This window comes from Nomascus leucogenys, chromosome 15 (assembly GCF_006542625.1).
Source record: "Nomascus leucogenys isolate Asia chromosome 15, Asia_NLE_v1, whole genome shotgun sequence".
In the NCBI taxonomy this organism is placed as follows: domain Eukaryota; kingdom Metazoa; phylum Chordata; class Mammalia; order Primates; family Hylobatidae; genus Nomascus; species Nomascus leucogenys.
In genome coordinates this window covers 94077667-94091138 of record NC_044395.1, presented here as the reverse complement: position 1 = coordinate 94091138, position 13472 = coordinate 94077667, and the positions used below count along the sequence as shown (strand labels likewise).

General features: G+C 43.2%; 1 protein-coding gene and 1 long non-coding RNA gene across 2 annotated transcripts; one reads left to right on the top strand and one right to left on the bottom strand.

Annotated features, from left to right (window-relative positions):
• The first annotated feature begins 275 nt into the window (after window positions 1-275).
• Window positions 276-1022, top strand: LOC100581858 (transcription factor Spi-C). Its single transcript, XM_012504005.1, has one exon. It carries the CDS (start codon window positions 276-278, stop codon window positions 1020-1022), a length of 747 nt encoding a protein of 248 aa, XP_012359459.1.
• Window positions 1023-8328: 7306 nt separating this feature from the next.
• Window positions 8329-13415, bottom strand: LOC100581633. Its single transcript, XR_120911.4, has 4 exons — window positions 13363-13415; window positions 12751-12860; window positions 11768-12666; window positions 8329-8926 (listed from the first exon to the last, which is right to left on the bottom strand). It is a non-coding gene; the product is annotated as an uncharacterized LOC100581633 (long non-coding RNA).
• Window positions 13416-13472: the final 57 nt, after the last annotated feature.

Sequence of the window (13472 nt, the reverse complement as noted above, 5' to 3'; positions counted from 1 at the left end):
CCACTGTTTCACAAAGCCCACTTTAAAAACTGAGTGATATAGGAGAGGCAGACATGTGTTTCAGGGGACGGGAAGGTTATTTCCACCATGTACAAATGGATGCTGCTTTGGACACTGATGGACAGAGCCATTGCACTGGAAAATAATTTTTTATTTTCATGATAGCCTACCGTTGAATTTACCATTCTGATATTAATGAAACATCTCTATAAAGGGTTGAAGTGTCTTCCCGCAACAATTGCTAAGGAACAGAATTATCAATTTATTAATGAAATATGACATGTGTTGAACAAGACAAGCTGGGTCAAGCATTTGAGGATGCTTTTGAGGTTCTGAGGCAACATTCAACTGGAGATCTTCAGTACTTGCCAGATTACAAAAATTACCTGGCTTTAATCAACCATCATCCTCATGTCAAAGGAAATTCCAGCTGCTATGGAGTGTTGCCTACAGAGGAGCCTGTCTATAATTGGAGAACGGTAATTAACAGTGCTGTGGACTTCTATTTTGAAGGAAATATTCATCAATCTCTGCAGAACATAACTGAAAACCAGCTGGTACAACCCACTGTTCTCCAGCAAAAGGGGGGAAAAGGCAGGAAGAAGCTCCGACTGTTTGAATACCTTCACAAATCCCTGTGTAATCCAGAGATGGTATCTTGTTTTCAGTGGGTAGATATAACCAAAGGCATCTTTCAGTTTGTATCAAAAAACAAAGACAAACTTGCCGAGCTCTGGGGGAAAACAAAAGGCAACAGGAAGACCATGACTTACCAGAAAATGGCCAGGGCACTGAGAAATTACAGAAGAAGTGGGGAAATTACCAAAATCTGGAGGAAGCTGACTTACCATTTCAGTGAGGCCATTCTCCAAAGACTCTCTCCATCCTATTTCCTGGGGAAAGACATCTACTACTCACAATGTGTTCAACCTGATCAAGAATATCTCAGTTTAAATAACTGGAATGCAAATTATACTTATACATATGCCAATTACCATGCGCTAAATCACCATGATTGCTAAATATACTCTCATATTTCATGGTTTACTGAAATCAAAAATCCCTACAAGTCTTAAGGATTTCTCCCTCTCTCTCTTTTTTCCCTCCTCTGAAGAAATTTAGGATTTTTCTCTTAAAGCAAATACTAAAGAGGAAAAAAAAAACTTTATTGTTGCTTTTAGCAAAGAGCATGTAATCTCTACTAACTTGTTGGGAAATTCTGCCAATGAACAACTTTTTTATAATACTTTGTGAAGATTCAATGAACAACTTTATTGTTTCAAATGATCAAGCCCATTTGAAAGTATAGACTAAATGTCCTTGCTCTGCTCTTACTATTCTCTTTTAAAATTTTTATTTTTTTGTCTTATTATTTTTTAAAGAGGTGTCAGCCAAGATAATTTTTTATTTTTATGGATTTAGGAGTACAAGTGCAGTTTTGTTGCTCTGATATATTGCATAGTGGTGAAGTATATTGTGTAGCATCCTCATCACCAGAACAGTGAACATGGTACCCAATAGGTGAGATTTCATCCCTCATCCCCCTGCCATCCGCCCACCTTTTGGAGCCTCTAGTGTCTATTACTCCATTCTGTATGTCCATTGCTAAGCTCCCAACTATACCCACTTTATTTTATTTTAAAAATTGTTTTCTTTTTCTGCATACTTCAATGGATGCAAAGTCTTTTTCTTTTTTCTTTTTTTCTTTTCTTTTCACAGACGATGACTTCTTTTTTTTTGTTTGTTTGTTTTTGGCTGCTAACTCCCAAGCACAACACTGACAGTGACTTACATTTTTAATTTTTTTAAGAGGCAAAGCCTACCTCTGAAGCTCTTTTTTTTCTTTTCCCACTTCAATAAGCTGATCTAAATTCTTGTTATTCTCTATGCAACCACCTTCTTCTAGATTAACAGTGCCAGTACAGATGATTTGATCTATATATTGATTTCAGCATTTTCTTGTCATGTACTCAGGTGAGAAAATTCACTTTTATACCTGATGGCTTTACAAAAAAATTGTGTAAATGACTGCATATGATAAAGCCTTTGTGCCAAAATGGGTTCATGGCTTTAAAAACATCATTAGAAATGTCTATTGAGTTTCCTTACACATTTTTTTCTTTCCTTCTCTTTCGATCTTACCCATTTTTACAACTTAAAGCTTTTTTTTTTTTTTTTTTGAGACAGGGTCTCACTCTGTCACCCATGCTCAAGTGCAGTGACACAAACATGGCTGAAGCCCAGCTAATTTTTTTTTTTTTTGTAGAGATTGTTTTGCCATGTTGCCCAGACTGGTCTCTAACCCCTGGGCTCAGGCGATCTGCCCACCTTGGCCTTCAAAAGTGCTGGGATTACAGGTGTGAGCCACTGAGCTGGCCCCAAAACTTTTTTAATGTTTAAATTTTACCACTATACTAAGGAGGAGTTACCCATTCTTTTAATTGCCTTTTTTCTTCCTTCTTATTAGGGAGGGGTAAGGAAGAAGACTTGGTCAGCAGAAAGCAGGCCTTAATTGCTTTTTTGTTTGTTTGTTTCACTGCTATTGAGTTGTTTGAGTTCCTTATATGTATTGCATATTAACCCCTTGTCAGACGTCTGGCTTGCAAATATTTTCTCCCTTTCCATAGGTTGTGTCTTTACTCTGGTGATTGTTTCCTTTGCTGTGCAGAAGCTTTTTAGTTTGTTTTGGCTACACATCATGAACTAAGAAGCTTTTTAGTTTGATGTAATACCATTTGTCTATATTTAATTTTGTTGTCCATGCTTTTGGGATCAAATCCAAAATATCATTACCCACACCAATGTCTTGTATGTTTCTCCTACGTTTTCTTTCTCTTTCTTTCTTTCTTTCCTTCCTTCCTTCCTTCTTTCAGCTGTGATCTGACCCCCCTATGTTTTCTTCAAGTAGTTTTAGGGTTCTCAGTCTTATGTTTAAGTCTTTCTTTTCTTTTCTTTTCTTTTCTTTTCTTCTCTCTCTCTCTCTCTCCCTCCCCCACCCCCTTTCTTTTTCTCGTTGACAATTTTCCTGAGCAAACTAATACAGGAATCTTTACGTTTTTAATCCATTTTGAATTGACTTTGGTACATAGTGTTGAAATAAGGATCCAATTTTATTTTTCTGTTTGCCAAAATTCAGTTTTCCATACACCATTTATTGAATAAAGCTGTCTTTTTCTTTTTGGCAAAAAAAAAAAAAAAATGAGTGATATAAGGAATAAGGCACCATGGGAGCTATCCAAAGCAAAGTCAGTGTCCATGTTCATCAAGGTGTCCTCGATCTATGAGAACTCTCCATCCATTCCCTGAAGTCTAAATGGGAGGAGGGTATTGTTGCTTGTGTTAATTAATGATTTCTTGTGTCTAAGCTTGGGCCTACCCTTGTATAATCTCAGTGATGTGGGGTCTGGAAGGCTGAAAGCTACATTTCCCTGATACTTTAACAAGCTGAGTTTCTTTTAGATACTGGGAGGTACTCATAGGAGAATGGAAAGCAGGGAGTGAGGAGGATTCTCTTGCTGTTTTTCAGCTTCTGCAGGCCTTCCTCTGAAGATCCTCAGGCACTCTGAACCCCAGCCCCAGAGTCCCCTTTCAGTAACCAAAGCATTAGGTGTGAGGTTGTCCCATGTCAAAGGTCCAAGTAGCAAACAAGAGGCACCCTCTTCAAGTAGGTCCTCTCTTCATGGGACATGTCCTGTATTTACTGATTGTGTCCTGTATCCTGTGTTGACTTTGTCAGGATGCCCTAAATGCCCTCTATTCATATCTTTCAGTAAACAACAAAATATTGCCAGTTAGAGCTACTTTTCTGCCATAGTAGTTAAATCTTAAGTGACCTAAATGCAACATAACTAAAACCCATACCTCCGCAAATAAAGTCCATATGGTCTCTACTGCAGATTTGGCTGAGGGTAGACCAAAAGTGGGGATTCAGAGGAAAAAGTACTGATTTTTCACATCCAAGAAAGGAAAAGATGAGGCAGGGCGCAGTGGCTCGTGTCTGTAATCCCAGCACTTTGGGAGGCCGAGGGAGGTGGATCATCTGAGGCCAGGAGTTTGAGACCAGCCTGGCCAGCATGGTGAAACCTCATCTCTACTAAAAACACAAAAATTTGCCAGGCATCATGGCGAGTGCCTGTAATCTTGTCTACTCAGGAGGCTGAAGCAGGAGAATCCCTTGAACTCGGGAGGCGGAGTTTGCAGTGAGCCTCGAGATTGAACCACTGCACTCCAGTCTAGGCAACAGAGAGAGACTTCGTCCCAAAAAAAAAAAAAAAAAAAAAAAGGAAAGAAAGGAAAAGATGATTATTTGGTCCAAGTCCCAAGTCATGAACAAGGAACCACCATTAATTAAAGATCACTTATGGTCTGAAAAATCAACCAGTGACAGACTCACTCTAATAACCACACATCTAAAAGTCAGTAAATCACTGATAGCTTGTGAAATTCAGCCAGTCAGTGACAGCCAGCAGATATTCGGTATACCAGCTCATAATGCTATATCGAGCATGTTTTCTCAATAATGAATGTTCAGTGGGCAAAAGAATAAGTTGGCTGTGAAAACTGTATAAACTGTTACAATGTAAATGAAATATAGACAGTAAATGCAAGGAATTTTATAAGCAAATTCTGCAAAACTAAGAAAACTTAAGGAGAGCCAAATCATCAGGGAAGTATAATTAAAGAAAGAGGTAGGTAATTAATGTGCTTCTTATTTCAGCATTTCAGATAAATAATGATTTTTATCACATTTTATGTGGTATTCTTATTTTATTTCAATGTACATATGCATAGGCAATTTGAAATAATTCAAATTTAACTTTTTTGGGTTTTTTTTTCCATTTTAGTTCAGTTATTTCCCTTGTTTTTTGTTGTTGTTGGTAATGCTGATGTCAGTGGTGGTGTGTATGCCTGTGTGTGCCTCTGTGTGTGTGTGTGTGTGTGTGTGTGCGCTAAATCTGGCAACCCTACCTTCAAGGTTTTGAGCATCTGCTGTGTGTTACCTGCCATGAGATACAAGCACCAGCTGTGAGATGTCCTCTTTCAGAGATCTCAATGCCAACTTCGTGGGACCCCTCTTGAGAGATCAGAGCATTAGGCCCTCAGGGAGCCCATGGAGCACCAGCCAGTGGTGGCTCCTTTTTTTAGCCCTGAGATTCTATAACCAAAGATCTTTTCCCCTTTGCTTCCACAGCCCTATGGTGGTAACTATTTCTGGCAGTCTGTCTTTGTTCGGGATGCTGTAACAAAATACTGTAGACTGGATAGCTTATAAACAACAGAAATTTGTTTCTCACAATTCTGGAGGCTGGGAAGTCCAAGATCAAGGCGCCAAGCAGATTCAGTGTCTGCTGAGGGCCCACCTCCTGGTTCATAGATAGTACCTTCTAGCTGTGCCCTCACATAGTAGAAGAGGCAAGGCAGCTTTCTGGAGTTCCTTTTATAAGGGCACTAATCCTGTTAATGACCTAATCACCTGTCCAAGGTGCCATCTCCCAAAACCATCACTTTGGGGGTTAGGATTTCAACATATGCAGTTTGGAAGGACACAAACAGTCAGACCATAGCACTGTCTTGATTTCTGGATTAGCTCAGCATTCATCCTTTGCTCTTTCAACCTTCCCATATATGTGTAACAATTCCTTGTATTAAATCTCTTTTGAAATACCTAGCATGGTTTCTGTTCCCCTAAAGTATTTGGATACTCTCAACTGTGTGCTATTCCAAAAAAAGAGTGTGAGGAGAGAGTGTCCTCTTCCTGATTATACTCTCCTCTGCCTGGTCCTCAAGTCCTGGGTGCCTAGTTGTTTGGCCAAGGCAGAAGGTAGTATGGTGCTGTGTAACTTGTAGCCCCAAACAGCTAAACCCACTAGGCTTATAGATGTCATCAGGTCACCGATGGACAGACTGGCACAGTTGGCCAAGAGTATGAGCTTCTTCAGTAACAATGGCTACTATGTGTGTTGATGAAAGAATTCCTGGTTGGGTATCCCTGGTCTTTTGGGTGGTTCCATTACTGTGGTGAGTTAGAGCATAGATTCAATGGGCTGTGGTAGGTAGACATGATCCCCTTATATGCTTGATCAGTCTTTTCAGGCGGCTGTTTTCCTCTAGATTTTGTTACTTATAATCTTTTCAATGGGGGGATCCCATAATTATGTCCCAAAGGCACATAATTAACATGTGCCTTTATTAATTCAGTCTTTAGGTGGCCCATGGCCTGACTAGCTAGGCTATTACTGATGTTTCTGTGTGTGGTGGCCATGGGAATATGCCACTCAGATCTCCTGCTGCAGGTAGCATAGTTGACAGACAATGCCAGTCTGCGGCTCACCATGCTTTTGCATCAAAACCATACTTCCCCTGGGCTGCTCCTAGCCAATGGCTGATCATGGCAGGGGATTAGTGCAGGCCAATTTTGTGTGTCTCTGGACTTTCTAATGGGCAGCTTTGGCTCGAGGACTCTCCATTGGCCTGTCTGAGACATTCTCAGAGCTGCAGTCCAACCCGAGACTCTCCCTGCCAAATCCTCTTTCTTTCATCTTCTCTTTTCACAGGTGTCAGACCTGCATCGTGGTCTGAAGGCACTCCTTGCCTACTCCTGCTCCCTCTCTTTTATCCTTTATAAGACTTTCCTGCCCTCTGCCCAGCCCCCAAATATATCTCTCATGAATCTAATCCTATCTTCACATTTGTTTTTGGAGAATCCTAGTTGACATATTGTGTGAAGGTTCATTTCCACCAATCTGGGAGCAGTATGCTCTACAGCCAAGAATAGCACCTGAAGTTTGGCCAATTATTCAGCATGCAAGCGTTGTGAGCCTCAGCAATTTATGGCATTGGTATTCCACAGAATTTGCCCATCTCAGAGGCAAGCTATTTCACCAGTGAACCATGCTTCTTGTCAGATGCAAGTCTTGTCAAAGAGGCCCCAGTAGGCCAACAGCTTAGGTTTAACAGTAGGTGGGTCTCTCCATGTCTAATCGGTGGGCAGCAACCTGTTGTTCCTGAAGTTGGCTAAGGTATTGGGGACCAGACTTGAACCTTGGTTATAGGTGCCATTTCCATATTGCTACAGAACTTTCTGGGTATCTCAGTTCAGACAGGACCCAATGCAAAGTGACAATGTCAGGTGGCAAAGCCATCATTTTTCCTTTCAGTGACGTCCTCTTTTTCCAGAAGGGGCTAGTTTCAGGCCCAGCAGCAGAAGAAAGTGCTTGCAGGCTTGTCCTTGGTAAGAAGGTGGAGTCTCATTTCCAAAGCCTGCAATCACTGTGAGATTGATCACTGATATCTGTAATTCCATCTGAATAAGATAGGAGGCTCCAGGACAAGGTTTGCTTTACTGATGCCTGGATCACTTTCAAGGCTTCTTGTCATAGGTGTCCCCTTCTCAAATATAGTTAATTATTGGGTATATAAAGCCTGTTGTGGAATTTCCAGGTATAAAGGGTATTGTTTCCAAAACAGGCCAATCAGAGGTTAGGCATTCATCCCTACAGCAGCTAGTGGCCACAAGATTAGAACTTTGACTTTAATAGAGGATAGAATGTCTTTTTGGGCTGTCGCACAAGAAGCCCCCAAAAAGGTCAGATGGGTGGCCGAATTGTTTCTTCTTCCTTGGAAGCCCATTCATCTTTGGTCAGCTTTTCTAAGCTCGAATGCAATGGAGTTCATGCAGTACATTCGGTGGTGAGGTCATTGAGAGAGGGGAATGTCTGGCCCCAACCAGCAGTTCTTATTTTGTCAGCATTTGTTCAGCTCTCTGACAATGTACAATGTACTCCTGGGGAGTTTGTTACAGTACTGCTTGCCTTGGTGGATAAGGGCAAGTGATATCAGTCAGAGTCCTCTCAAGAAACAGACAAAACATTCAAAGGAACATAACTAAACAGAATTCAGTGGGGACAATACTAACAGAGTTATGAACTGGATAAGGGAACCATTGCGGGACAGTGAGGTGCCCAGGGATTAGTAACGGGGTGGGGGAGGGGGGAAGCTGTTACCAGCCCTGAAAAAGCAAGAGGCACAGTTCTAGCAGCTGGAGGGAGGGAACAGTATCATCAGAGCTGAGTGAGCCAGAGGTAGGAAAGAGGGCACTGACAGGAGCTGTCTCCACCGAGGAACACAGCCCCAACCAAAATCCCAGGAGGTGGAGATGCATAAATACCTGAATGTCACTTTTCTCTCCCATTGTTCTCTCTTTGTTATCTGGCTTTCTCTTTTAGAAGTCAGATAACAAAGAAGCCCAGGTGAAGGAGTACCTAAAGATCAGCCTCCTAGGGCATGGAGAAGGGTAGAAAAGGTATAAAGAGTATTTTTTCTTTTTTTTTTTTTTTTAAGCATTAGCTGGATGTGGTGGCACAAGCCTGTAGTTCTAGCTACTCAGGAGGCCAGGGTGCGAGGATCGCTTGAGTCCAGGAGATGGAGACCAGCCTAGACAACTGAGCCAAACCTTGTCCTTAAAAAAAACACAAACAAAACAAAACAAAACAAAAAACAAACCCCAGCATTAATCTATCCAAGCCTGCATGCCAAGTATCACTAATGGCACAATTCTAGTTCAGCCACTCATGATATCAGACACTGCAAGAATAGTGGCCACTTACATGTTTAAGCCTCAACAGGGTACAGTAAGGTTCCATACACTAGTGGCTTTCCCAGCCCTATGGGGCTATCGAACTGGTGGACGGTGTTGTTCAGCACTCTGGCCTCTATTACATCTCGGATAAGAATACTGCATTTTTTCTCCACCTGGTAGGAAGCATTGTTTCAATGATGCAATCTTAGCAGGCTTCAGGATTACAGGCCATTCTTGGTTACATCCTTAGCCCTCATATTAGAAGCCACCAACAGGGGACGCTTTAAATGTATCTTATCAGAAGATCCACTCACCATGCACCCAGAAGGTTCCTATCAATTATACAGGCTGCAAAAAAGCAAGAGACATGTCACAGACAAAAACAAAGAAACCAGACATTGGTTTGGCAAATTCAGAAATATTTAAAGTATCCCTTAAGGAAGAAGCTGGGAACCAAGTCCTACAACTTAGTGTGTATAGCTGCTGGAACTGTGCCTATAAATCTCTTATATCCGGTCCAGGCTTCCCGTTAGCCATGAGTTTGTCTGTGGTTTTGCTGCACAAGAGCAGCTAAATCCATTCCAGATTTTTGTGTCACCCCATCAGCCTGGCTGCTTTTCTGAGTAGCAGTGGCATCCCCTAATCTCCACTCATCCCGGCAATTTTATCCTTCTGCCTGTTTTCAGCCATAAAGCGTAATTCTCCTGAATATTCCTGGGCTCCACAGGGGCGGGCCTCCTTTTTACCAATCACTGGCAGTCTTGCGGCCCAGGGTTTTTCTTTGGGTGTCACACTTGTTTGGGGGAATTAGTACCCAGCAGTCCCACCATGATCCTCCCACCCTTTTATCTTCTGGGCTCCCAAATGCGAGGGCTGCCTCAGCACAACCAGGATTGCTGACACTGGGGCTTGGGTGACAGGGCCCCCTAGGAGAGAATGCTTTTGGCCCTGGGAAGGCCCAGTTGGACAAGGGCAGTTCCAAAAACACTTACCACGGAGGTAAAGTGGAGTTTAACCTTCATGTGTGCGACTGCCTTTCAGGGGCTACAGACACACACTACCAACGCCATGTGGTATAAATACAAGTTGGGCGGGGGAGGGGGATACAAGCAGAGAAGGAAGAGCATGTAAGCAACCCCCTCTCCCCATCCCACCATCCATCCCAGCCCCCAGCTTCCCTGTCCCGTTGAGAGATGTGCCTAGGCTGGGTTCATCTCGCAGAGTTCAATACAGAAGAATCTTAAACTCTGTTTTACAAATGCTGAGGTGGAAGCCAGAGATTCAGGGCACCTCTAGGCTGCCATTTAGTAGGAACTTCTAGAGCATCCTGTTCTGCCTCCAAGCTAACTCAGATCTGCTGAGGCAGCAAGTTGCTAAACCATGAAAACAGGTGAGAAAATGAGTCTCCCGGGCCATTTGAATTTGCCTCTCCCCAACCAAACTGTTAGGGAGTGTCTGTCACTTTCTAAAGGGCAGGTATGGCACTGTGTTCAGCTTGATCTCTCACAGTCCTGTGCCCAGATGCTTGTACTTGATAGGAATTAATGTCTGAAGGATTTACCTAAACAGCCAGTTGGAACCTCAAAGCCGATGAAACTACGATGTGATCACCAAGAGGTAGGGTGTTGTTGCTAGGAGCTACTCATCATAAATAAGATGCCACTGGGGTTCTAAAGGAAACATGTAAGACTGTGTCTTTCTCAAGCATTGTCCCTCTCTACTCCTCAGAAAAGGAGAAACCTTTTTAAAAAAAAAAAAAATTCTACATCTGAACCCTTCTGTTAGAACCTTCTGATTTCTTTTCAAAAATCATTTATTTATTTATTTAGAGACAGGGTCTCATTATGTCGCCCAGGCTGGAGTTCAGTGGCATGATCACGGTTCACTGCAGCCTCGACCTCCTAAGCTCAAGCTATCCTCCCACCTCAGCCTCCTGAGTAGCTGGGACTACAGGCATGCACCACCATGCCTGGCTTTTTTTTTTTTTTTTTTTTTTCTGTAGAGACAGGGTCTCTCCAGTGTGGTCTGGAACTCCTGGACTCAAGCAATCTGCCTACCTTGTCCTCCCAAAATGTTGGGATTACAGGCGTGAGCTACCACGCCTGGCCTTAGAACCTTCTGCTTTCTGATCTACCATAGAAATTAAAATGATAAGCAAATACTATTTTAGTGAAACTCTTTAGAAACCAGCTTCCAAAACAATGAGCAAACTTGGAGGGACTGTTTCTTCCACCCAGGCCCAAACCCTGGCCCTCAAGCTTGGCCCTGGGGATGTGAATAGCCAAATTCTGGACTCTCTCTTCCTACCTATCCCTTTTCCAGCCAGTATTGGGGGCAGGGTGGCAGGGGTGGGGGAAGGGCAATAGGAAGCCCTGGCTCAAGAACGGCTCTCCTGGGTCCTGCCTACCTGCATTGCTCCCCACCTCTACCACATGCCTCATTCCATGCTGGGGAGAAAAGTGGAGCCTGAGCCAAAGCCACCTCTCCAGAGGGGCCTGGGCTAGTGCAGCAGGGGATGGCAACCCGATGGCACTTTGCAAGGTAGGAAATGGCAGGGCTTAGTAGCCTGGAAAAGAGGGGCTGAGGGCGCATGGCAGAAGCTGTAAGCCCAGCCACATGGGAGAAGCAAGTCTTCCACCTGGCCAGACGCGGTGTAAAGTGCCTGTAATCCCAGCACTTTGGGAGGCTGAGGCAGGTGGGTCACTTGAGGTCAGGAGTTCGAGACCAGCCTGACCAACATGGTGAAACCCTGTCTCTACTAAAAATACAAAAATTAGCTGGGTGTTGTGGTGTAGCTATAGTCTCAGCTACTCAGGAGGCTGAGGTAGGAAATTCGCTTGAGCCCAGGAGGCAGAAGTTGTAGTGAGCCGAAAGCATGTCACTGCACTCCAGCCTGGGCAACAGCAGAGAAACCCTGTTTCAAAAGACAAACAAACAAAATCATAAAAAGCATGTATTTAGCGGTGTGCAGTTTTTTCTTTTTGCATCAGGCTCTAATATGGCTTATATGGCACTGTGGGATCCTGTTTTTGTTTAAGAGTTTGGTATTTTGTTCACTGTGAGTTTTTTTGCATTAATTTTTATTTTTTTTAAAAAAATATTGCAGTAAAATGTTATTTATTTGATTATTCAGTTTTTTGGCACCTCTTCTTAAATTTGTGCCCCAAGCAAGTAGCTTTCTTGCCTCACCTTAGTTCTGGCCCTGACAGTTTGGTAGCTTCATACTTTCCTTGTCTTCTGCATTAGGTCCATAGCTGCACCAAGTCCGAGTGCAATAGGACAGCAGAAGCAAATGCAGTGTGTACCTGAAACTCCTACCAGCTTTTGGATTTAAAACAGGTGGCCCATCTGAAGGAGAAAATGGAGACAAACATAAATCAGGATCAAATACCTTTATAAGCATTTGTCTATGTAAAAAGGTATGGTTCCCTTGTAAACAGAAATGATTATTCTGTCTTCATTCATCCATTCAACCTGAATTTAAACTTTCTAGTTTTTGAATACCTTCCTAAGCCCTGAATTAGAAAGATGAGTCAGAATAAGAGTTTACAGTTTGACGAGAGAGACACAGAACAAGTACTTGAAATCCAATTCAATAAATGTTCTTCTAAGCATATGCATAAACAATTTGGAAGCACAGAGATGTAGGCAGAGTTTTTTGTTGCTGTTGTTCTGTTTTGTCGGCTGGGTGGCAGGGGTTATAACTATTAAGCAAAACCATAAATAGAAGACATTAATGGTATGAAGAATGGAGGAAATGGATTTTTTGGGGGCGGGGCATATCACTTCCACTCTTCCAAATAATTGAGAGAAACTTTCTCCAGAATATGGAAATGTTTGGAGAACTTAGGGACTGATGCATGTATAAGCTTGGAAAATTAACATTTATTGAGTATCTGGCCAGGCACTTTACATAAAGCATTATCACCATCCTTAGTTCACCAGAGGAGGGGTGGTTTTAGAGATGACCGACAGTCTCAGAAAACTTAGGCATAACTATGCCAGCATTTCACTAGTAGTGGAATAAATGACAGGTGTGTGAAGTCCAGGTCTGTCTGGATTCCCCAAAGCCCCTTACACCATACTACCTTTGGAAAAGCAATGGAAAAGAAGAAATCAGGCAAGTGATGTATGGACCCACTATACTTCCCCCACTCTCATTTTAATATCACCTTGGCAAAGCTGAAGAGCAAACATCTTCGTGCCTCCATCAGTTATGCCCTCTGGGAGTCTCAGTTCATCCCTTCACACGCGGGATACTTAACTCTGCGGGATCTAAACCCTGGCCAAAATAAATTTTAAAGCTGGAAAAAATCCACACTGTACCCTTTGCATTGCCCTAATAGGCTGAAAATAGCCATGATAACCAAATTAAGGGACAGCGGCTGAGACTCAGACTCACTCCCTGTACACATTTTACTTAGGAAGGCGGGGAGGGGCGTGAAGTTAAGCCCTCAACAACTATTTCCTTAATTTGGGAGAAGGGCCTTCAGCTGGCGTCCCTGGCTGATTCTCAACTCCGCTCCTGCTGATTGGACAAGTCTCTGAGCGGCCCTGCTGCGTGCGGGGGACAAGCGGGGTGGGGAAGGCTGAGCGGGGAAAACGAGGGGTTCTCGGGTTGGAAAACAAAGAGAAGGAATGGATTTGGGGACCAAGGGCGTGGAGGAGTGTCAGATTTTGAGCGAGGCTTCCCGCATACTGAGTGTAAAATTTCGCAGGAGGAGTTGGGGAGACCGAGGCAGATTTAGCAACAAAAGGGTCCCGGGCTGGGCAAGTTTACGAACTGGGTTGCGAGAACAGAGCTGGAGAGATTTGACGCGGAGCGCGAAGGAAGCGGGCTGAACTCCCACTGCGCCGGGGGCTCCCGGCTCGCGGGCGGGGTCTCCAGGGAGCC